Raw genomic sequence first — 20,851 nt, forward strand, 5'->3', positions numbered from 1 at the left:
GGTTGGTTGCTTGGAGCAACGGCGGGTGTGGAATGATGTAACACCTGGAGCGCAAGTAACCGGCTTCTTCAAATTGCGCGACTGGGGCGTGAAAGTCTATAGAGATGAGAATGCCGTGATTGAGTTCAGCAATGGAAGGCTGACTCCTCGAGGCTTCGCACAATCAAGTCCACCTGAGCAGCCGCCAAGGAAGCGCTCGCTGCGCAATCGTGGGGAGCGCCACACTTCACAGCCCTGCTATTACGAAGCCTGAATCTATTTCCGTCAAAGCTTTAGGTTATCAACGGCTGTGAAAGTGCCGAAGATTATCGCTATCGATAGCATCTGGGAGTACATGTTGGCAAGACGACATGGCATTTTCCTCCCGTCTCCGTCATCTTCTCGGTCTACACCTGGGATCCCAGGCAGTCATGAGGCACATGCAGATGCGGCTCTAGCAGATGAACGATCTCGGAGACCCCACAGAGCCGAACTGACAAGTCATCTGCTCATCGCAAGTGTTTGTTGCCGTAGTGCAAGAGTGGGTGTCCTTGTCGAGGGTTACATCACACCGCTTGAGCCTACGCGTACGTAGTAAAGTAAAAGCAATCTGACCCCTCAATCCGTAAACATATCTGTGTTGTAATGCACGGATGATCGTCTGTAATCGCGTACGACGTGCTCGAGCAGTACCTGTCGATCCCACGTCATCTGCGGCGGAGCACACCAACCATGTGCAAAGGACTCTTGCATCTCCGCGCAGTCGACTTACTTTTGCGACGTAGCCAGTAGGTATGCATGCAGTGCATCGTATTATAATAATTTCAAATCTACTCCAAGTAGGAATAGTCAGGCTTGCTGTGGAATATGGCTTTACCTGACAAGGCTAATTCCGACGATACGCCGCCGTCGCCAGATCTTCTCAGATCCCTCGCATCTCCACCAGCCTCGAGCCTAGACAAGACCTCCCACCTACCGTACACAGTGTAATCGTACACCATACCACCACGATGAGCGATTCCAACTCCCCAAAACCCGTCTCCGTCCTATTCGTCTGCCTAGGAAACATCTGTAAGCCCTCCATCCTCTTTCCTTACGCCTACCCCTAACAACCTACAGGCCGTTCAACAATGGCAGAAGGCGTCTTCCAATCCCTCACCACCAACCCCCCGCACCCACTCATCAACACAATCGATTCCTGTGGCACAGGCGCCTACCACCTAGGCTCCAGCCCCGACTCCCGCACCATGGCGACCCTCCGCAAAAACGGCATAACCAGCTACCGGCACTCTGCCCGCAAATTCTCCCCCACCAGCGACTTCGAAAAGTTCGACTACATACTCGCCATGGACGATGAGAATCTAGCAGATCTAGAGGCGTTGAGGCAGAGGGAGCTTAAGAAGGCAGGTTCGAGTGAGGAGAGTGTTGGGAGGGTCATGTTGTTTGGCGAGTTTGGGGGCAAGATGAGGAAAGGCAAGAGGGGGGAGAGGGGCGAGGAGATTGATGATCCTTATTACGGCGGGGATGAAGGGTTTAGGGTTGCGTATGAGCAGTGTGTTAAGTTTGGGAAAGAGTTTTTGGAGAGGCTGGAGAGGGGTGAACTAAGCTGAGGGAATGCGATGTGGGATCAGATGGGTTCGTGCGATTGTAGGAGAATGGTAAGGTATGGAGTGGTTGTGTGTGTGTATGTTTAGATACCCCATAGAGTGGCCATAGGCTAATTATGCATGTACATTTCGATTACGAACGACTCTGATAAGTCGTAGTGCTTCCTCCTGGGTATCATATCTTCGTCGTGCCGTGCCGTTACGAGTTCCGCTTGATCTGCCTTTCTAAGTCTAATAGCTTCTCTACCATCTTTCCGCGCATGAAGTCCGTCAATCCGAGACTGTCTGTATGTTAGCGATATGCTCAAGTGCTCTGCCTCGGAGAGTAGACTCACATTCCTTCCCTCGTTACAACCCGGTATGTCCCACTGTTCTGCCAACCTCCATCACCTCCACTAATTTGTCCATTGGCGTCGACCTCCACGCTGCCGAAAATGTCCTCGGGCCATGCGATGCGCCCATAATCTGGTGGATTCCTCAGGTCGCTGATATGAATCCAGCCTCCATGACCTGCGCCTCCCGCTCCGCCTTGGTGGTTCGCGCCGCCTGCGCCATCATTCGGTTGTGAAAGATGGAAGCCGCCCGGCGACGCGTAGACGGCGGCTTGGGATTGTACGTAGGGATCTTGAACGGCATGTGTCGCGAACACAGAGGAGAGTATGGGAAGGAATTGCGGGTTCTCGGTGAAGTTCTGCGGCGTTGGCGGGAGCGCGGTGCATGTGCCTATCGCGAGTTGTGGTGTGGGAGGTTCGGTGGGCAACAGTGATAGCAAACGTCTGCTCGGATCGAACGGATCTTTATGTACGTACTGTATTGGGTAAGTAGTTGCCTTTCTGAAAGCGCGAAGTACATACGATGTGTGGGTTCTCTGCTAATGTCGACGCCTGTCGCGTGCCCCGGAGACGAAGCGTTTGCGCAGAAGGACGTATCCGGCGCGATGAGCGCACGAATGTGTTCGCGAGCATCTGGTATAGTACGGGACACATGAGGATATGCAATTGTAAGATTTGAGGGTATGTTTACTCTGCTTGCTGGGAATGGAACTGATATACTGAGATGGTAGATTACTAACAATGACGAGGTTTCGGAAGGCCCGCTTTAGCGGCAGATCGAGCCGCCCATCGACCCTTCCGTCTTAGTTCGTTTCGTGGAAAAGTTACTTCAGCCACACGCACATTCAGTACCGCACCTGGGCTACTCCGGGATAGCTTGAACAAATTTGCTATGAGTCCCAGATCGTGCAGTAATCCCGCGTGGACCCTGGTAAGTATTGCTGGTTGTCATGTACCTAAGTTTCGACCGCCGGCCATAATCGTTCCCCAAACCATTACTAGCGTTACCCCACTAGCCGTGCAAAATGTTTGAATGGGCGAATGGGAGTGCGGACGCAGTTCGTGCGGGAGCCGAACGGTGTATCGGCTTAAGTAAGTGGGAAGGTGCTTTACCGTGGACTATCTTTTCACCTTCAGCTCATCATTTCTTCTCCTGCAGCGTCAGTCGTACAACATGGCTTCAGATGCTGTGGAGATAGCTCCTATTGAGAAGAGGGTCGGAGAGACGAGCGATGCTAAGCAGATGGGGTTGCAACGGGATGCCGAAGTCGGTCCTGAGATGGTCGATATCGATAGAATCGAAAGAGTCTATTCGTAAGTCACACATTTCCCACCACAAATTATGCTGACAGTCGCTCAGCAAGCTCGATCGCCGGATACTTCCAGCATTTTGGATCCTTTACTTTATATGCTCAGCGATTCGCTCCAATATAGGACTTGCTCAGACTATGAACTTGGCCCAAGGTCATGATCTGGGATCGGTACTCAACATCACACCGAAACAGGTCTCTACCGGTCTGGCACTGTTCTACGTCTGCTATGTCCTCTTCGATCTTCCCTCTAATCTCATCATGTCGAGGGTCAGTCCGCATGCATGGATGAGTCGCATCGTAACCTGCGTTGGTATCATTGGCATGTGCTTGACTGCTATGAACGCTGCTTGGAACCTTTAGTAAGTTGTGAGGACGCCATATCTTGGGTCCAGACTAACAGCAATCCAGCCTTCTTCGACTGCTCCTTGGTATCGTTATTGCAGGCATGTGGCCTGGTATGTCATACTATCTGACTCTCTTTTACCCTCCATCTCGCACTGGCAAGCGTATTGGGCGCTACTTTACAGCGTCGCAAATGTCCGCGGCGGTTGTAGGTCTGGTCTCAGCTGGCTTCCAGAAGATGGATGGAGTAGGTGGACTAGTTGGATTCCAGTGGATGTTCCTCTTGTACGGTATTGTCGGCTTTATTGTCGGCATATCGCTACTTTGGTGGCTTCCAGACAGACCACTTCCTCCAGGCGAAGTCCGCCAGCGAACTGGATGGATGAAGTGGCTGCCAGAAGGCAAACCAGCCCTAGAAGGTGAAGACGCCCGCATTCACTACGAGGATCTAACTCGGGTCTACAGCCGCAAGCTATGGACCATGAAAGATCTCTGGCACGTCGTCATCGATTGGAGGATCTACCCGCTCGTTGTCATGTACTTTGGTGTAGTGGGTGTTGGAAACGGAACACAGGCATACGCGACTGTCATTATCCGCGGCATCAACCCGAGCCTCACAGGTATCCAGCTCAGTTTGCTCTCAGCACCCATCTGGATTGTAAGTGCCTGAAGTCATCTGGGGTCATGGAGGCTAACTATAACAGATGGATCTGATCGCTATTCTGATCGTGACGCCCTTCTCTGACCGTTTCCACCACCATCGACCTGCCTTCTTTAGCGCTGCTGTTGTGATACAGATCGCTGGTCTTTTGATTGCTACGTTCGCCAAAGACTGGTCGCGTTATGGTGGCGTCCTACTGATTGGCTTCGGACTTGGGCCGACGGTGCCGATTTGCATGGCCTGGTCCAACGAGATCTTCCAGCCACGCCACGGAGAAGTGGGCGTAGCGGCAGCCGCCGCACTCGTCTCTGGACTTGGTAATCTGGGGAGTATCCTCACAACCTATGCACTCTACTCTGGGTGGCCGGAAGATGCCAAAGACGGCCCGCACAAGTATCGCAACAGCAACTTTGTCATGATAGCCATTCTGTGCGCCAGTATACTCAGCGCAGCAAGCATGGTCGTCTTATTGAAGGTATTTGGAAATGGCAAGGGCAAACAAATCAGCAGTGCAAGCTCGACTAGCGAAGGTGAGGCTGCATACGTCGACGGTGCTGCCCGGCGCGAGGTCCAGCAGAGGGGACTAGGACGAATGTTCTGCTTCCGATGAGATGATGAACGGGTGGAGTAGCGCCCTGCAGCCGGTGATTGGCAAAGTGGTATTTATCGAGAAGGTTAGCTGGGGATGGACTTTTGGAATTGCCCATGGGGCAGAGGTCACGAGGACGTGGAGGGCTCGCGTGGAGGCGGGAGCGAGCTGTGCTTCATGCAAGTCAACATGTGCGGGCTGACAGCGCTGGAGCCGGCTGCTGTAACAAACGCGATAGAATCACTACTGTGAAGAATACCTTGGTCCAATTCCGTGTTCCGTTTGCTCGTGTCATTGCGATTGCCCTTGCAGCGGCGACGGCTAGTGATAGGCGCGGCGAGGTGGGCTGGGCTGGGCTGCTCAACCGCAGGCAGAGCCAAGAGGGGCTTCACGATACCCCAAGCTCCGTCACTTTGCGCCTAGTCCGCTTCCCCATAACTCCATCTTTTTCTTCACCTAGCGGAGCCCTGTCTCGCGTAGAAATCCTCCCAACCTCCGCCCTCGACCGCAGACGCACTCCGTGTCTCACCAGGCCTCACCCCACCACAGCATCACTCCACTGCAGTCGGCCATCTCGCAATCGATAGCCCGTGTCACCGGCCTGCATCCTCCCACCGCTCCGTCCCACGCCGCCGCCGCCGCCGCCAGCACGCCCATCCTGTATCAAACTCCTCCCTTGCCTCACACCCGTTTGATGGTGGCCCTCGCCGCGTCGTAGCGGGGCAGTCAGCCAAGCGCCGTCGATTCCCAGCACCGAGCCCCAGAACCACGGCTTGCGCGCCCCGCTGTAAAGCAGCAGACAGCAGTGACGTAAGTAGCTCCTCCCTTGTCTCCCCAGCCCACGGTTGCACGGGCGGAAATGAGCTCTCCCAACAGGCGCGCCCGTCTTCACATGCTTTTGATGCCTCCCGCCCGTTTGGCTCAGCCCTGCATCGGCACACCTGCTAACACTACATGTACAGTCCCCGCAGGCTCCCAGCACCAAATACCCCGGCTAAGGCTTCAGCCAGTGCTCCGACGCACGACAAGCCCCACTCTCCCACCGCCGTCGCATTTATACCACGCCCACCATGTCGGCCGCAATCGATAACGAAGATCTAGAGGAGCTCTCCATCTCCATGCCCGCCCAGCGGCGAGGAGCGGGCGCAGCAAGCACCACCAGGGCCACGGATCATGCCGTCGCGCCGCCCACTGCGCTCGGTACAGCCGTGCAGGAGAGCAAGAGCAAGGACTCCAAGGCCAATCAGCGCCTCGGACAGTATACCATAGTCAGGACACTGGGTGAGGGCTCGTTCGGTAAGGTCAAACTGGCCACCCACCAGGTCAGCGGCCAGAAGGTGGCGCTCAAGATCATAAACCGCAAGCGCCTGGTCACTCGAGACATGGCAGGCAGGATAGAGCGCGAAATTCAGTACTTGCAGCTGTTACGGCATCCTCATATCATCAAGCTGTGGGTTATTTGTATGTTTGTCAAGTTCATTTACTAACCACCCGCAGCTACACCGTCATAACCACGCCGACAGAGATTATCATGGTCCTCGAATACGCCGGGGGTGAGCTGTTCGACTACATCGTCAACCACGGGAAGCTGCAGGAAGCCCAGGCCCGCAAGTTCTTCCAGCAGATCGTATGCGCCGTCGAATACTGCCACAGACACAAGATCGTGCATCGAGATCTGAAGCCAGAGAACCTCCTGCTCGATGACGACAGCAACGTCAAGATTGCCGACTTCGGACTGAGCAACATCATGACAGACGGCAACTTTCTCAAGACGAGCTGCGGAAGCCCAAACTATGCCGCGCCCGAGGTCATATCCGGAAAGCTGTATGCGGGTCCCGAGGTTGATGTCTGGAGTTGCGGTGTCATCCTCTACGTTCTCCTAGTAGGCCGACTACCCTTTGACGACGAGTACATTCCTACCCTATTCAAGAAGATCGCTGCTGGGCAATACAGCACCCCAAGCTATCTGTCCCCTGGCGCCACCTCTTTGATCAGGAAGATGTTGATGGTCAACCCCGTACACCGCATCACGATCCCCGAACTGCGGCAAGATCCCTGGTTCACCAAAGACCTGCCTCCGTATCTCGAACCACCTGCCCAAGACTTCTTCGACAGTGGAGCGGACCCAAATAAGGCAATCGATCCCAAGGCACTCGCGCCGTCGGCTGATGCTCCTCGTGTGCAGGCGCTGCATGAGAATGTCGTGTCAAAGCTCGGCAAGACTATGGGTTACGCAAAGCATGACGTGCAAGACGCATTGGCACGCGATGAGCCTAGTGCGATAAAGGATGCCTACTTGATCGTTCGCGAGAACGAGATGATGCGGAAGAACCGTAAGCTACCCTCTCTGTTAACTTGCCCGCGGCTAACAATCGGTTCTAGCCTTGTTGACGGGTCCTGAATGGGATCAAATGTCGCCTCCTACGCACGATAGTCATATGGATAGGTTCCGACCTCAGTCCTTGAACGCTGCTTCCCGCCCCCAATTCATACCACCATCAAATTCGGAGCACGAACGAGCGCGTCAAGGCTCCAACGCCAGCAGCCAACTCGCAAACATACGAAGTCCCGTGAGCACCGTTGCTATATTACCTAGCAGTCTCACGGAATACCACAAAGCGTACATGAAAGGTCACCCGAGACCGCTCAGCAGGGTTCAAGATAATGATGGTCTTCCGCCCACCCCAGAACAGACCGAAGAACAACGGCAGATCTCAGCCAGAAGGTTGAAGCCAAATTTCCGCACGATGCCAGAAGCAGGCAGAAATAAGCCTGAGCCCATGACGAGTCTGCCAGCCAAGAAGCCCCGAGCGACCAAGTGGCAATTCGGTATAAGATCGAGGAATCAGCCTGCAGAGGCCATGCTTGCCATTTTCAAGGCTTTGAAGGCCATGGGCGCTGATTGGGAAGTGCCCAAGATACGCAGAGCAGGTGGCAGGAGCGGATCTCGCAGCCGCAGTACTTCTCAGAACCCTGATGACCGCTCGCCGCCGAAATCGCGAAGCCAGTCGCAAGATTCGATATCATCGCACTCATCGCACGAAGACCAGGGAGCTAGGGTAAATTCACCACATCGCGAGCCGCTTACCGTACGTAACAAGGACACAAATGAGCAGGAAACGAGAGGTCGGCAGAAGAGGCATTACAACCATACCAACGACTGGGGATACCACGTGCCAGAAGATCCATGGGTCATCAACGCCCGCTTCCGCAAAGAAGGCATGTTCCCACCCGGTGTCGCACATCCGTCTTCCACGCACTCGTCGCGTGTTGATCTTGCCAACGACCCCTCGGGGCTTCGCAGGCGCAGTTCCACCAACGCAAGCGCATCAAGTATCAGTCACGGCATAGAAGGCCTGACTCCATCTGAGCGTGCAAACTCCATCAGCGAAGAACATCCCTACCCTGACGAGGCAGTCTGGATCTACATGTCCATTCAACTGTACAGTATCGACCGCGATTTCTTCGTCGTAGACTTCAAATGCGCAGGCTACGAACGTCTCGTGTCTAACCTCGTCCGCGAAATTAAAGCGACCCCTTCCCTTGACACCTTCGCACTCTCGTCAAGTCACCAGAACCCGCATCAGGACGGGTGGGACGACGAACAAGGTATCTGGCGCAGATTGGGTGAAGGTGAACCGCTACCCGAGGACCTGGCGAATAAGCTTCGCGAGGGAGGAACGGATATCCTGAGAGAGCGGACGGAGCTTGTTGGTGCTGGAAGGCAGGAGGGAGAGAAGATTGTCACTAGCCCTTTTCCTTTCTTGGATGTCGCTAGTACGCTTATCCTGCAATTGAGCGGGGAGTAGGTCACCAATCATGTTATTACACGGATAGAGCATTACGCTGTTGGAACCACGCGATATGCATAGCACAGGTTCCGTGAACGTATAGACCGCGTATAGAGGGCAAATGTACGGATGAGGATTTGATACCAGTGTAGTATAAGTACACTCAATATATCTTGTTAGATCAAATGTGTCATTTCTCTAATGAACAGCACGCTTTTCTCGAGTACAGTAACAATAACCATCATACATCAACAACCATTCATACATTTACAACTACACAACAACCAGGAGCAGGAGAGCTATCGCATCAAAATAAACGCCTATTGTTGTTACTTTCTTTGCGCATATTCCATTTCTCCCTCGGCCAACTCGGTTTCATGAATGAACTTTCCAACCTTCTGTAGTTCCGCACACTCGGAGTGCCCAATACTAAATACATCATTTTTTTGGAACAAAGGGGTGAGAAGAGCGTAGAAGAGGGGGGTGGAGAAAAGGTGTGTATCATGGTTTGGAAGGAAGGAAGCAAGCGGAGGTTGTTTATCGCATGCCGCCGAAGCCACCGGCGGCAGCGCCCATGGCACCTAGTCTTGAGGCGAGCTTGGGGTACTTTTCTTGTACCTGGAGGGACAAGTTAGCAACTGATTACTTTCGAAATGCAGAGTTTGTGGCTTACCTCAAGTTGTGTCCTAGTTGCCTCGGCGTAGCTAAGAGCGTTGACGATCTCGCCTTCTGTCCTCGACAGCTCGGCCGCACGCTCAAAGTACTTGAGCGCCTCTGTGACCTTCCCTTGTTGCAGCAGCAGCTGTGCCATGGTTGCGACAGCGATGTCGCATTCAGGGTCGATGATGAGCGCCTTCTCGCACAACTTCTCGGCGTCGTCGAAGTCGTTCTTCCATTGGAAGAGCGCGAGCGCCTTGTTGATGAGGGGCAGGACGTTCATGCCGAGGGGCTTGCTGGTCTTCTCCATCTCAACGGCGGTGTCGAACTTCTCGATGGCTTCCTGGTACTTTTGCTGGTCGAGCAGCAGTTCTCCGTAGTAGTTGTATACGTCGGGGACTTGGGAGAAGTTCTTCATGCAGCGGCGGAATGTGGCCATTGACGAGGCGATGCTGCCCATCTTGTATTGTGTGACACCGAGTTGGATGTGCGAGAAGATGAAGTCCTTGTCGAGGTCGATCGACTTCTGGTAGTCCTTTGCGGCCTCGCCGAACTCGGACTTGATGAAGTGTAGTTGTGCGCGGTGGTAGAAGATGTCGGGGTCGCTGGAGTTCTGTTCGAGGGCGGCGGCGAAGTCGGCTTCGGCGGCTTCTGGGTTGGCGAGCTCCAAGTGCATGCTGGCGCGCTTGATGAAGCTCTGTGTCAGTGTGGGCTGGAGCTCGATGCTCTTGTCCATGTCCTTGAGCGCGTCCTCGTTGTCGCCCTTGAGGTAGCTAAAGGTTCCGCGCATGTTATACGCAAAAGCCTCGTGCTCACCAAGGTCTCCAAGCTCGACTGCGCGGTCGAAAGCTGCCGCAGCCTCTGTGTATCCATCGCCGGTCTTGGTGGCCATGGCCTTCAGACCCTTACGCAACTGTCCCTTTCCGCTCTCCTCATCAAGCTCCGCATCGTCCTCAAGGCCCTCTGGTGTTGGCTTCGGTCGGAAGCTCTGCAGGTAGTTTGTGACGAAAGTTGGGCTGGGCAGCTTCTTCTCCTTGGAGGCGAGAATGGCCTTGCCCTTGGCATCGGCGACCTTCTTCAACAGACGCTCGACGCTCTGTGCGCTGCTCTCGTTACGGAAGCCATCGATGATGCAGCTCGCAGTGTAGTCGAGAAGGGCCTCGCTGTTGCGCTCGACCTGTTCGTATGCGTTCGCTCGTCGGTTTAGCGCCTTTACGTATTCGTTGTCAAGGTTGATGGCGGCGGTCGTGTCCTCAATGACCTTGTCCCACTCAGACATAGCATTGTAGCATGCGGCGCGATTCGAGTAGAAGACGGGGTCTTGCTTGCAGAGGATGGCCTTGCCGTAAAGGTCGATGGCGCGGTTGTAGTCCTTGGAGCCGTAGGCCTTGTTGCCTGCAGCCTTGAGTTTTGCGGCATAGTCTTTGCGGTCCTACGAATCGTTAGTCATCGCCTTTGAGGGTGGTTTTACAGGAGATGTGTCGCACCTCGTCTGATAGTGAGCCCACGCTGTTCTCGTCAACGTCTGGGAGCTTGTCTTCGGTCGTTTCCGCGACAGATGCCTTCTTCTCTATTATCTCATCAGTTCACGTCTTTGACGAAGAGTTGCATCGACCCACCAGACTCTGCAGACTTCTCTGGCGCCGAATCCTTTTCAGCCCTCTCCTTTGCGCGCTTGCGCTCGCGTTGCCTCTTGCGCTTTGTCGCCGCCGTGTCTGCTGCACTGTCTCTTGAATCATTGGAGAAGTAGTAGACAGCACCACCGGCACCGACAACCAGTGTTATACCCGCAATTGTGTATACGACACCCTTGTTCTCCGAAGCCCAACTTGACAACCGATCCCATAGCGAGTTATTCGTGTCGACCGAAATGCGTACAGGTGGCGGCGAAGGAATTCCTTGTGGTACAGGGGTATTTACTGGCGCCATCTTTCCTAAATCTCTGAGGGTGAACTAGGAGATGAGTGGTTGGAGAGCACGCTGCTGCTGTACGGCTCAATGTTGTGGTGTGTTGTCGCAGATTTTGGCTAGGCAAGCTTGGATCAATTGAATTAACGTCAGCGCCCGCGCGAACGTCATTGCGTGCCGAAGAGCCCCGTTGTGGACCCACACCCTCACTGGAGGGCAGTCTTCCATCTCTCCCATGTTCAGAACATGAGCATCGTGTTATGGCTACCATCTGCAGCCTTACATCACCGATATTGCTACATTGGACGATATGTCAGCCCAGCCATTGTCGTTCACGCATCAACATTGCCAGCTTACGGAGTTGACATTGAATGGGACGGTATGTGAGCCGAATCGCCATCTGTCGGCCACGATCCGATTCTCCATTTGAGCGACTATTTCGACTCCGGGCAACTTGACCATAACGCCGACAGCCTTCGACCAGAATCTGATATCGTTGGGGAGAGTTTTAGTCGCTCTGGCTCACTCAAGAACTCTATTTAAGGAAAAGATTAAACACTCGTTAGAGATAAACAACTAGAAGTCTACATTACTGTCGGGAGTTGACTAAGTTTCAATTTCTTACTAATGTAGTCTGCAGCGCATCTGTTCAGTTTCTTCCTTGTATGAGGTGCAAGAAATTTGAAAGCTCAGTTTTGCGCGGAGGCGCACAAGCATTGGTCCGACGCCAGCAGAGGGTTCTCAGGTAATGAACACTGCTCCTACACTGAGTACCCTCAGGACCCTGAATTAGCATGTCAAGAAAGACGGAGCGGATGCAGTGCTAGACATGGAGACGCCCAGTCCAATATGGATTCCATATGTACTCGGATACCAAGCCTCTCATCTCACAGTCTTCAGTGAGTCTGATGATTGCGATCTCTCTTATTCGAGTTAAGGAGTACCTTTGCATAAATGATAGTGGTGTATCGCAGAAGTTGTAAGTAGTTCGCTGCCCACCCTGTGTTGTCGCAGTACTACTAGATAAAGTAGATAGCAAACAAAATATAGAATTGTACACACGAAAGTAAGTTAACTACAGAGGAATATAGGATGTGACCGCACCTTAGTGTCTTTGTTGCTTTCACAACTCACACAATTATGTCAGCATCCCAGATCCCCACGTTCCAAGTCAATACCCAGAGCACCGAAACACAGTCTTCATTGCTGTCGGAACTACTGCCAAATACCGCGAGGAATGTCAAACAGCCATCTCTCACTACCAGACCCTCGCTAACCGACGTATCCGAGTCCCTTTGCTATTTGCCGGGTTTGATAGCCTCACCTCAAGCAATGAGGCATGGTAAGAGCTAGAGGAAGAACTACCGGAAGTTGACTTCTCCCTCACCAGTTTCACTCTGCAGAACCTCGCTAGCTGGTATCCTAGTGTCTACAAGCTTCGATCCGAATGTTCCTGGGCTCGATAGTCGACATTCATAGGCCCGTCTCGGGTTCGTCACTCCCAAAGTAAGGAACGTGGCTTTGACAGACAACTACACCGCTTCCCTCTCCGAATATCACAGGCTGTGATGCTAGCGTCCAGGCGTACCCATACCGCGCGATCCCAAAGCTCCGCCTGTGAGAGCGGGGTAGGTGTATCTCATGCTATATTGATAGGACAAAAGGTCAGCCTTGTCGACTGGTGGATATCTCATCGGTGAAGTTTGAACGAATAGCTGTCAATGAATCTCTCGGCTGGATGCTAGTGCAAATATCCTATCAGCTATTCAATCGCGTGATTGTTCCCCGCTCATGAGTGTTTGGGATAAGAGTGCCGTGCTATCTCTCGTTTTTAGACGGCATCGTTCGTTCCTGACAATATCTCGAGAATCATCCTATAATCCTTCATTCATCGCCCATTATAATGGCTCAGTGCACCAGTAGCTCCAAAATGGCTTCATACAACAGACATGTAAGTACAAGTTGTTCTTCAACCCTTCACGGACCAACACAAGCTCCATCGATCCTATCTTAGTGCTCGAAATTCGGTGCATCCGTGATCAAGCATCCACTGAACAATTAACCATGAGAAAGCGAACGCTTTTCTTTTCTTGGATGATGAGTTGGTACTAATCAGCTATAGGGAGATCCTCAGCCTAGGGATGGGGAGTATAGGGTTCGCCCACACTCCTCCATATGTTCATGACACGAAACTGAACTTTGACAGCCAAAGGATCCCACCGCTCAAGGCCCTCCTGCGGACGGAGGCTACAGGGTCCGTGAAACCTAGTCGAAGCTTCCATCCATGGCACTAAACAGCGATAGCCAAAACAAACCGGCTCTCCCGATGTTGTACAGCCACGAGATGGAGGCGGCTGGGTAGGTCCACTCAATCCCAAGGCTGTTCGAAATGATGCTAAATCACATAGTGAGAGGGAGTCAGATGACTGGTGAAATAGGCGGAAGTGGCATCGAACAATTGGCGAGGGTGGTGGACAGTAGACATGGAGATGGCAGCGAGGAAACTACGGCAATCGCGGCGGCGATAACTTTACCTGCAATGTACTTCTTCTCTCGTAACATGCAAGTCTCAGAAGCACGTGGGCATTTGCAGGCTCATGTGCGACACATACGATTCGCCGTTGCGGACAACTCAAATACCTCTGCGCTTGTCCTAGGTAGTCTTGTCTCTTCAAGCATCAAAAAGTGTATGGTCACAAATGACTTACGACAAATTGGTCTTACCTACTTCTCAGCGTAGAGGATTTGTTCAGAGATGTTGTAAGTGCATGCTACCCAAGCAACAAAACATGGAAGCTGTCTAACCATTCATTACATATAAACATTACATATCCACACCAAAGCATGACCACCCAAGCTCAAAGCTCAAAGCATACTCCTCCTCTTGGCCAACTTTTGATACTGCCTCGACGTCCTCATCTGCCCATCCTCCATCTCATAATCCGACGCTATACTTCCGGGCTTGTTAGTCACAGGTGGTCTGAGACTCTCCACCGCACTAGCAGGCCGAAGCTTCGTCGGCGCGGAACGTTCCTTCATACTAAATCTGCGTTTGACTGTCTCGCCTATCTGGGCGAAGAAGGCGTTGACACCTTTGGCTTCTCTTGGGGGAGCTTCGTGTATCGGGCTGTGGGTATGGGTATGCATGTGGACGTGCGGCTGGCCATGGCCACCGAGGAGATGTGATTTCTCGCCCGGTTCCATGTATAAGTGGTTGCCCTCGTGGTTTACGAACCAGTTCACCATGTATTGTTTTCCCTCTGGGCCGCCGCCACAGGAACCGGCAAGGACGTGCGACGGGGGCGAGTTGACGGCGAGAGCGAAGAGGTTGGGCGGTTCGCAAAAGTCCGTCACTAGTCCGCGGTGGAAGATGAAGTAGATGAGGACGAAGACGTTCATGGCGAAGACGAGAGCGAGTATGAGTACCCATGCTTTGGATGCGCCTGGCATGCCCCCGGATGCGTATTGTTGGGCTTTGAGCGAGGCGTTGAAGAATTGTGTTTGGTACTCATCGAGCATAGGGTGGGAATAATTCTGTGGTTCAGGTCAGCGCATCAGCTTGGGAAGTGCAGGAAACGGCGAGATGCCAACAGCAGGAGACAGAAGAGTCGCGTACCCAGAACGTAACAAAGGGTGTATCCACCATACTCAAGAGCAGGGTACAGCCCGCCAAAACAGCCAGAGCTTCCCCTAAACTGGGTATGGCATTGCTTAGGTCGACCTGAAGGTTTTCTGGATCCGGGTTGGTAGGCTTCAACACCAATTGTGTCAAAAGCCTAGAAGTACTCGCATTGGCATCCATGAGGCCTGTGCCAAGGGATAGACTGTTGGCCCAGTCAGTACCTATGTCGCGCCAATTAGCCACACCCTTTGTGTTAACGCTAACTTCGTCTCCTGTCTCGACGAAGGCCTTTTTGTCGTTGGGATCTTCACAGAGTGCTTCCATAGTGGCGCCAGATCCTGTGACGTTGTGTCGCGTACTGCATCCCGGCCTCACCGTGAGGTGTAATTTGCACAATGAGAAGATGCCTGTCCCATCCATGCCAACATCATCTGGTCCTCCTTGTCCTAGCAGGTAGATTGCGGGTCGTCCCCAGGCAAAGCTAGTGTGGTTCATGATTGTGTTGAAAGGCAAGGGGTATTTTCCGAAGACGGGTGGCCAGTTCATCGTGGTTGTTGTGTCATTAACATCCCAGCCGAAAATCTCATCCACCACAGTCTTGTTGGTTGTAGTCGCGTTGTCCCTGATACCAGGAACGTTTCCCCAAGAAAGAAGATCGACTACATCATCGTTGGGCCAGGCGTCGTATACAATAGGCTCTAGCTCTGTCCTGTTCATGTTTACGCATAATACGTTCAAGACTGGCGACGGCACCGAAGCGCGCAACGAGTAGGTTCCTTCGGAGTTTAGCTCTTCTGGTTGCAGAATCCCATTTCTTTGGTCGCGGGCAGCAGCGAAGACGCCCGAGTGAGGCATTGCCATCGTTACATTGTTGATAACTCTACCGTGCTTCTGCGACACCTCAGTAGTGTTGACGATGTCAATCCATTGCCCAGTGACAGTGGTGTTCTCGTACAGAAGCCCGAAGCCCTGTGGTCGTAGCTTCTGGACCGAAGTGCCGTTACCGTTCCTGGCTGATAGATCCCAGTCCGAGAGGTAGCGCTGAAAGTTGTGGTAGCCTTGGCCAGCGTGTTCCATCTGTAGGCAAGTTTCTCCTTGGGCTTTTTGGTCGGTTCGAATGGGTGTTTGACACATTTCCTTGAGGTAGTTGATGTTTGCGAAATCGCTTTTGACACGACCAGCCAAGACCAGACCGTTATCCCAATTACCGTCTCTGAGCATAGGCTGAACAGTAGCAGCAGCCGCAGATGAGTAAAGCGTTGCCAGAACAGCGCTCAGCAGACTCAGTATACCCAGGAAAGACAGCCCGGCATACTTGGCCGTCTCCCAGTGCGTGATTAATGTGCCGGGCTGCACGACCCATCTCCACATACTAAGTTCCGACAGCGTAACCCCTCTCCCATGATCCTTCATAAACGCCCTCCGACTAAGCACCTGCCCAAGAAAAGCCACAAAAGCCGTCACAAAAGACAACTCGATAAGCTTCGCCACGACCGTCGTTAGTAGAATAGCATCAGCCGGCGTGACAGGACCATGACTAGTAATTCGCCGCCCATAATGAGGAGCACGGATAGCCAGAGCCAAGAAGATTCCCGAAAATAAGCAGGAGAACAGCGAAATGACAATCAAGGACAGATTGAGCCAAGTGAAGCGTGGGTGATAAAAGTCTCGTGTCGTCGCACATTCATGAGTTGGGCGAAAGTCATTCTCGTATGCCGATTTGATGGATGGAGCGGCGCCGCCGCCTCGGAGCCCATCGGTATCAGCGGAATGTATGTACGTTTCGTATTCATTGATACTGCTGTTGCTTTGCTTTGCGTTCTTCAGTATGCCGTGCCGAAACTCTTCGTATGTGCCAACGTCAGGACTCGCTCTGCCAACGTCGGGGCTGAACCTGTCTCGTCGTAGATCAGGTGTTGACTCATTTGAGCTCTTGGGGAAGCCTCCAAAGTACGGGTCGGCTGAGCCTAGGGGCGAGAATGCGCCAGGGCTCTTCGTGGGCGGGCTCTTGGGGCCAGGACCGACGGCTCGTCGCGGGATGGGTTGTATGCTAACGCGTCTGGCGGTTTGCGTTGTCGGGCTGGCGGTTGCTATTCCCAGTCCATTGTCTTTGCCGCGCTGGAAGCTGTCTGCAATATCTTCCTCCTCGTCCTCCTCCTGTACGATGCTTGGTGTGTTGCGACCGACGGCCGTGGTATCGCTTTGCAGCCGTGCGTAGTGCGGTCGCGCAGGTGGCGGGGTGTTAAGCCCGAGAGTATGGGAGTTGCTGGAGAAGCCGAGCGAAGGCAGGGCGGGAGTGTTGTCTGAGCTCTCAGAGAGGTCCGAGGACTCGTGCATGAGTGGCCGGCGGTCGACCATGATGCCTGCCGTATAGCGCCCCTCTTGCTGTTGCCTACGTTTCAGCCTTCTCTTCTTATAGTGCTCTTGCGGTCGGTATTGGCGGGAGGCTGCGTAAGGCCGCGTTTGTATGACCTGGGGCTGCAGGTGAGCGGCTCAGCTTGGATGCGACGGAACGAATTCACGACAGGGGAGGGAGGAAATAAACTGTCGCAAAGAGAAGAGACGACATGGCAAGGTCGTTCGGCGAGAAGCCTGAGGCATAAGGCCTCAAGGGATGACCCGACTGTCCGCTGCGGTCGCACGCACGTTCAGCTGTCGCTGGGCGGCTGCAAGCTATTCGCTTGTGGCGCTTGATTATGGCCCCCAAACTACATCCAGACCACTCTGCTGTGCCTCGTAGTGGTCCATGGTCTCCATAGTGCCTCTTCTGACCGGTAGCGAATGCGCAGCTGTCAATCACTGCTGCTTGCGCTTTGTGAGCATGTCTGGCCGTTCGGCAAGCTTGACGAAGCTTGTCCCTCCTTCCGGAGTTTGCAATATGCCATGCGCAGCAATGCAAAAAAATCATTGCCAAGCTGTAGGTAGACGATATCAGGGTGCCTCAATGGGCCTCGTGATGCGTGACAACCCTTGGGGACAATCAGTTCGGTTTGGTGAGGTAGTACATGGTGGAGTGTTGGGAGCTTAAGCCCTCCCCCACAAACTCAGGGTCCCACGCGTCGCGTGGGAAGAAGCTAAGGAAAGCACGAACATCGGACTGGGTCCACGCCTGCTGCATTCTACCCGATAGCCTTGACATGCTCATCAACCAAACACTTCCAATCCGCACTTCCATAATAAACCGTATGCCCATCATCATGTGTCAACTGCCCCGTACTCTCTACCGTATCCCCCAGCTGCCAAAACAGATCTGCCGCCATCCCACTATCCCTTAACGCCAGACTGGTCTTCTGCCAGCCCCCCTCCACGGGACAGTGATCCTCCTTCTTGGGCACACCGTATTCTTCAAACAGACACGGTTTGTTGAGCTTTTGACAAACTTGAGCATGCGCTTCAATCCAGCCGTCACCGAACGAATTGCTTACACCCCAGCTATCCGGGTACAGATGGAAGGTGCCGAAACTTATGTTGCCTAGTTTCAAGTTTGCTTCCCAGTCTATACCTTCGATGTATTGGTAGGGATACGAGCCGTCGCCTGAAAGACCGAAGCCTTCATCGCCGACGGTGATCATGTGGTCGGAGTCGAGGGAACGGATGTAGTCACTTGTTTCGCGGATCCAGTTCGTGAGGACAGACGTCTGGCAAAGACTGCAGCGCGGTTCATTGGCCAATTCCCACGCGAATACAGCGTTGGAGTTGCGATAGCGCGAGATGACGGCCGCGATGTACGCTTGGTACATGGTCTGGCATTCGGTTGCTGTGTACCATTGCGCATTGCTGATTACGCCGCACGCGGAGAAGTAGGCGGCCATGCCCCCATAGTCGGTCCAATTATTCACAAAGTTGATGATGAGTTTCATTCCGTGTTTTTCTGCAGCCTTGACTACAGCGTCAAGTCGCTGGAGTCCATTTGCGCCCGTGTTGATGGTGGCGGAGGATCCGGAGAAGGACTGGAAGTACACTGTGCCGGAACCTGGGACAGTTTTGACATCGTTGAAACCCCATATTCTGAGTATCTTCTGGCCTGAGGTGGCTAGGTGGCCCATTATGACGTCGACATCGTTATCGTTCGTCAGGAAAGGGATCCAGTAGGAGTTGGTTCCGGCGTAGTCTGAGGATAATGTGAGTGTTGAGAGCGTCATCAGGGCACTGGAGCCTTACACTTAGTTACACCATCAATGTTGAATTTGAGGCCATCGGCTTTTGGAACGGAGGCTCGCGGTGATAAATCGATTGCTGGGGGTAAAGCTGCCACAGCTGCGCCCAGCGAAAGTATCGAGAATATCTTCATGATGCTGAAACAGAATTTCGCTGTCGGCGAGTGTTCAGCTACTATTAGGTAGCGCTCCCGACCAGTAAACTTATAGGAACTCGTCGACTACGATAAATACTTACCCGAAGCAGAGCGGCACAAGACTCTCCGCTTCAGAATGGATCATACGGCAATCGCACATCGAATCGACTCTAGTTGTGGGGTAATATAGTAGCCAAGGTCCTAGTGTGGTCGTGATTGGCGCACTAGAGACGAAGGGGCTTCCTTTCAATTACCATTTTTGGCACCAATGCATCGGAGCGCCAGCTTCCACATAACAGATAGCAGACTCTCATCTTTCTGGAACTATGAGAGAGGACATTGATCAGTAATCGCGACATTTGCGCAGAGTATGTAGCAACTGTGGAGGCGAAGTTGCTGAATTACTCCGCGGCTAACAAACCATGCAATGTATTCGGCACAAACTTTCCGACGAACCAGCATAACGAAACAAGGGTCATGCCTAGCAACTGACGAGATGATGAAACGAAACAACTGATAACGGTGTAAGAGATGTCGATAGCAAGAGAGGTTGTCACGACTTTTAGTAAACGATGGAAGAGATGTTCGCTTGCCCGCTAGACGAAGTTGCAGTATCGGTTCGCCCGAGGCGCTTTCGCAGCCTACGGAGGCATCTTGATAGTGTCCATCACTCTTGATGTTCGAAACTGCGCTGCCGTGGATTTAAGCGGAGCTTTAGTGGAGATACACAAACGTCCGTTGCGCGCTGAGAGGTGACGGGGATGAGCAACATGCAGGGCTGCAAACCCAAGATGAGCAAAGGTCTCTATACAGCAAGGCGATAGTGTGATGAGGAGAAAGCGAAAGCGAGAGATGAATAGCAAGCAACAAGAACCGTTCGAACGATAATGCCAACAAGGAGTACCAGGCCCAATGCGGTCTGAAGACGATAATGGACTTGATTAATCGGCAGTCGCCCGCTGAAAAAGCAAGCAAACCCAGCGTTCGGATGATATTAGGGAGAACGGGAGATTTCGTTGGGAAGAAGAAAGCTTTTATTCCGACTTTGCCCTGCGGCTCGCTCTCCCTGGGTCATGTCGAACATAGGGCTGCAGGGACGCACGTGCGCATTCAAAGTCTGCGTGCATGTCGTGGAGCTGAGATATGTCAGTGCTGGTCCTTCCATTCCATGACCATGAAGGGATATGGGCCAGACCATGTCAACGTAATACCAATGATTGGTGCTAAAATCTTGTACTGCTGAACTGCTAAGGCACTTCGTGTCGAAGGACTAAGGCAAGGATAGCAATGGCGTAGCTTAGTCCTTCCATCTCCACGCTAACGGTGCGAGAACGGTGTTCGGATCAGATCCACCCTGTTATTTCAACATTTTTCTTGCTTTCTTGAAAAACCAACATGCATGGTGTAACTTGAGGAGATTTTCTGACGGCATGTCGTTCGTACGGAAGCCGCTCAAACTCTGCACTGAGTGGTGTGGATTGCAGGCCTTAGTCGAGCAGTTTGATCCGGGCGGTGATGGCATGGCAAATGCAACCGTGTGGTACGGACGCCTAGTGTGGGGGTAGTTGGAGCTATACAACATGGTGGACGTCAACGACGCCGCCAACTGTCAGCAAGTCAGATCTTGATAGTGAGCAACCACCGGTGAGTAACCTGACGTGGGCGGTGAAAGATGGCGAGTCATCCAATAGTGGGACAAACGTTCGGAGTCGGGGTTCTTTTCGGTAGGCGCCCTTCCAACTCGGTATATGCATAC

General features: G+C 53.0%; 7 protein-coding genes across 7 annotated transcripts; 3 read left to right on the top strand and 4 right to left on the bottom strand.

Annotated features, from left to right (window-relative positions):
* Positions 1-989: 989 nt before the first annotated feature.
* Positions 990-1,589, top strand: BKA58DRAFT_411638 (low molecular weight phosphotyrosine protein phosphatase; the record flags this gene model as incomplete). Its single annotated transcript, XM_046172303.1, has 2 exons — positions 990-1,050; positions 1,099-1,589. 2 exons carry the CDS (start codon positions 990-992, stop codon positions 1,587-1,589), a joined length of 552 nt encoding a protein of 183 aa, XP_046025366.1.
* Positions 1,590-1,681: 92 nt separating this feature from the next.
* On the bottom strand, positions 1,682-2,636 carry BKA58DRAFT_385202 (uncharacterized protein). The gene is made up of 3 exons (XM_046170346.1): positions 2,441-2,636; positions 1,922-2,394; positions 1,682-1,867 (listed from the first exon to the last, which is right to left on the bottom strand). The coding sequence occupies exons 1-3, from the start codon at positions 2,570-2,572 to the stop codon at positions 1,786-1,788; spliced, it is 687 nt and encodes a 228-aa protein (XP_046025367.1). The 5' UTR covers positions 2,573-2,636; the 3' UTR covers positions 1,682-1,785.
* On the top strand, positions 2,637-5,083 carry BKA58DRAFT_385205 (major facilitator superfamily domain-containing protein). The gene is made up of 5 exons (XM_046170347.1): positions 2,637-3,010; positions 3,078-3,232; positions 3,279-3,590; positions 3,640-4,231; positions 4,278-5,083. The coding sequence occupies exons 2-5, from the start codon at positions 3,093-3,095 to the stop codon at positions 4,842-4,844; spliced, it is 1,611 nt and encodes a 536-aa protein (XP_046025368.1). The 5' UTR covers positions 2,637-3,010; positions 3,078-3,092; the 3' UTR covers positions 4,845-5,083.
* Positions 5,084-5,893: 810 nt separating this feature from the next.
* Positions 5,894-8,632, top strand: BKA58DRAFT_315378 (uncharacterized protein; the record flags this gene model as incomplete). The annotated part of the gene is made up of 3 exons (XM_046167525.1): positions 5,894-6,273; positions 6,321-7,156; positions 7,206-8,632. The coding sequence occupies 3 exons, from the start codon at positions 5,894-5,896 to the stop codon at positions 8,630-8,632; spliced, it is 2,643 nt and encodes an 880-aa protein (XP_046025369.1).
* A 452-nt stretch (positions 8,633-9,084) lies between these two features.
* Positions 9,085-11,375, bottom strand: BKA58DRAFT_178213 (uncharacterized protein). The gene is made up of 4 exons (XM_046165328.1): positions 10,891-11,375; positions 10,759-10,841; positions 9,288-10,703; positions 9,085-9,232 (listed from the first exon to the last, which is right to left on the bottom strand). Exons 1-4 carry the CDS (start codon positions 11,198-11,200, stop codon positions 9,152-9,154), a joined length of 1,890 nt encoding a protein of 629 aa, XP_046025370.1. The 5' UTR covers positions 11,201-11,375; the 3' UTR covers positions 9,085-9,151.
* Positions 11,376-13,792: 2,417 nt separating this feature from the next.
* Positions 13,793-17,159, bottom strand: BKA58DRAFT_457948 (uncharacterized protein; the record flags this gene model as incomplete). The annotated part of the gene is made up of 2 exons (XM_046174650.1): positions 13,793-14,713; positions 14,796-17,159. 2 exons carry the CDS (start codon positions 17,157-17,159, stop codon positions 14,045-14,047), a joined length of 3,033 nt encoding a protein of 1,010 aa, XP_046025371.1. The 3' UTR covers positions 13,793-14,044.
* Positions 17,160-17,814: 655 nt separating this feature from the next.
* On the bottom strand, positions 17,815-19,559 carry BKA58DRAFT_178350 (glycoside hydrolase superfamily). Its single transcript, XM_046165330.1, has 2 exons — positions 18,963-19,559; positions 17,815-18,912 (listed from the first exon to the last, which is right to left on the bottom strand). The coding sequence occupies exons 1-2, from the start codon at positions 19,090-19,092 to the stop codon at positions 17,921-17,923; spliced, it is 1,122 nt and encodes a 373-aa protein (XP_046025372.1). The 5' UTR covers positions 19,093-19,559; the 3' UTR covers positions 17,815-17,920.
* Between the last annotated feature and the right edge of the window lie 1,292 nt (positions 19,560-20,851).

This window comes from Alternaria rosae (assembly GCF_020736505.1).
Source record: "Alternaria rosae strain MPI-PUGE-AT-0040 chromosome Unknown BKA58scaffold_5, whole genome shotgun sequence".
NCBI classification, from domain to species: Eukaryota; Fungi; Ascomycota; class Dothideomycetes; order Pleosporales; family Pleosporaceae; genus Alternaria; species Alternaria rosae.

Excerpts from the sequence above, each read along its gene's own strand:
- BKA58DRAFT_385202 (XM_046170346.1), bottom strand. The coding sequence starts at position 2,572 with ATGTGTCCCGTACTATACCAGATGCTCGCGAACACATTCGTGCGCTCA. Across the intron at positions 2,395-2,440 it reads TAGCAGAGAACCCACACATC|TACGTACATAAAGATCCGTT; the intron begins GTATGTACTTCG and ends TACCCAATACAG. Across the intron at positions 1,868-1,921 it reads GTTGTAACGAGGGAAGGAAT|TCTCGGATTGACGGACTTCA; the intron begins GTGAGTCTACTC and ends ACATACAGACAG.
- BKA58DRAFT_385205 (XM_046170347.1), top strand. The coding sequence starts at position 3,093 with ATGGCTTCAGATGCTGTGGAGATAGCTCCTATTGAGAAGAGGGTCGGA. Across the intron at positions 3,591-3,639 it reads AACGCTGCTTGGAACCTTTA|CCTTCTTCGACTGCTCCTTG; the intron begins GTAAGTTGTGAG and ends ACAGCAATCCAG. Across the intron at positions 4,232-4,277 it reads TCTCAGCACCCATCTGGATT|ATGGATCTGATCGCTATTCT; the intron begins GTAAGTGCCTGA and ends TAACTATAACAG.
- BKA58DRAFT_178213 (XM_046165328.1), bottom strand. The coding sequence starts at position 11,200 with ATGGCGCCAGTAAATACCCCTGTACCACAAGGAATTCCTTCGCCGCCA. Across the intron at positions 10,704-10,758 it reads TGGGCTCACTATCAGACGAG|GACCGCAAAGACTATGCCGC; the intron begins GTGCGACACATC and ends AACGATTCGTAG. Across the intron at positions 9,233-9,287 it reads CAACTAGGACACAACTTGAG|GTACAAGAAAAGTACCCCAA; the intron begins GTAAGCCACAAA and ends TTGTCCCTCCAG.
- BKA58DRAFT_178350 (XM_046165330.1), bottom strand. The coding sequence starts at position 19,092 with ATGAAGATATTCTCGATACTTTCGCTGGGCGCAGCTGTGGCAGCTTTA. Across the intron at positions 18,913-18,962 it reads CATTGATGGTGTAACTAAGT|ACTACGCCGGAACCAACTCC; the intron begins GTAAGGCTCCAG and ends CATTATCCTCAG.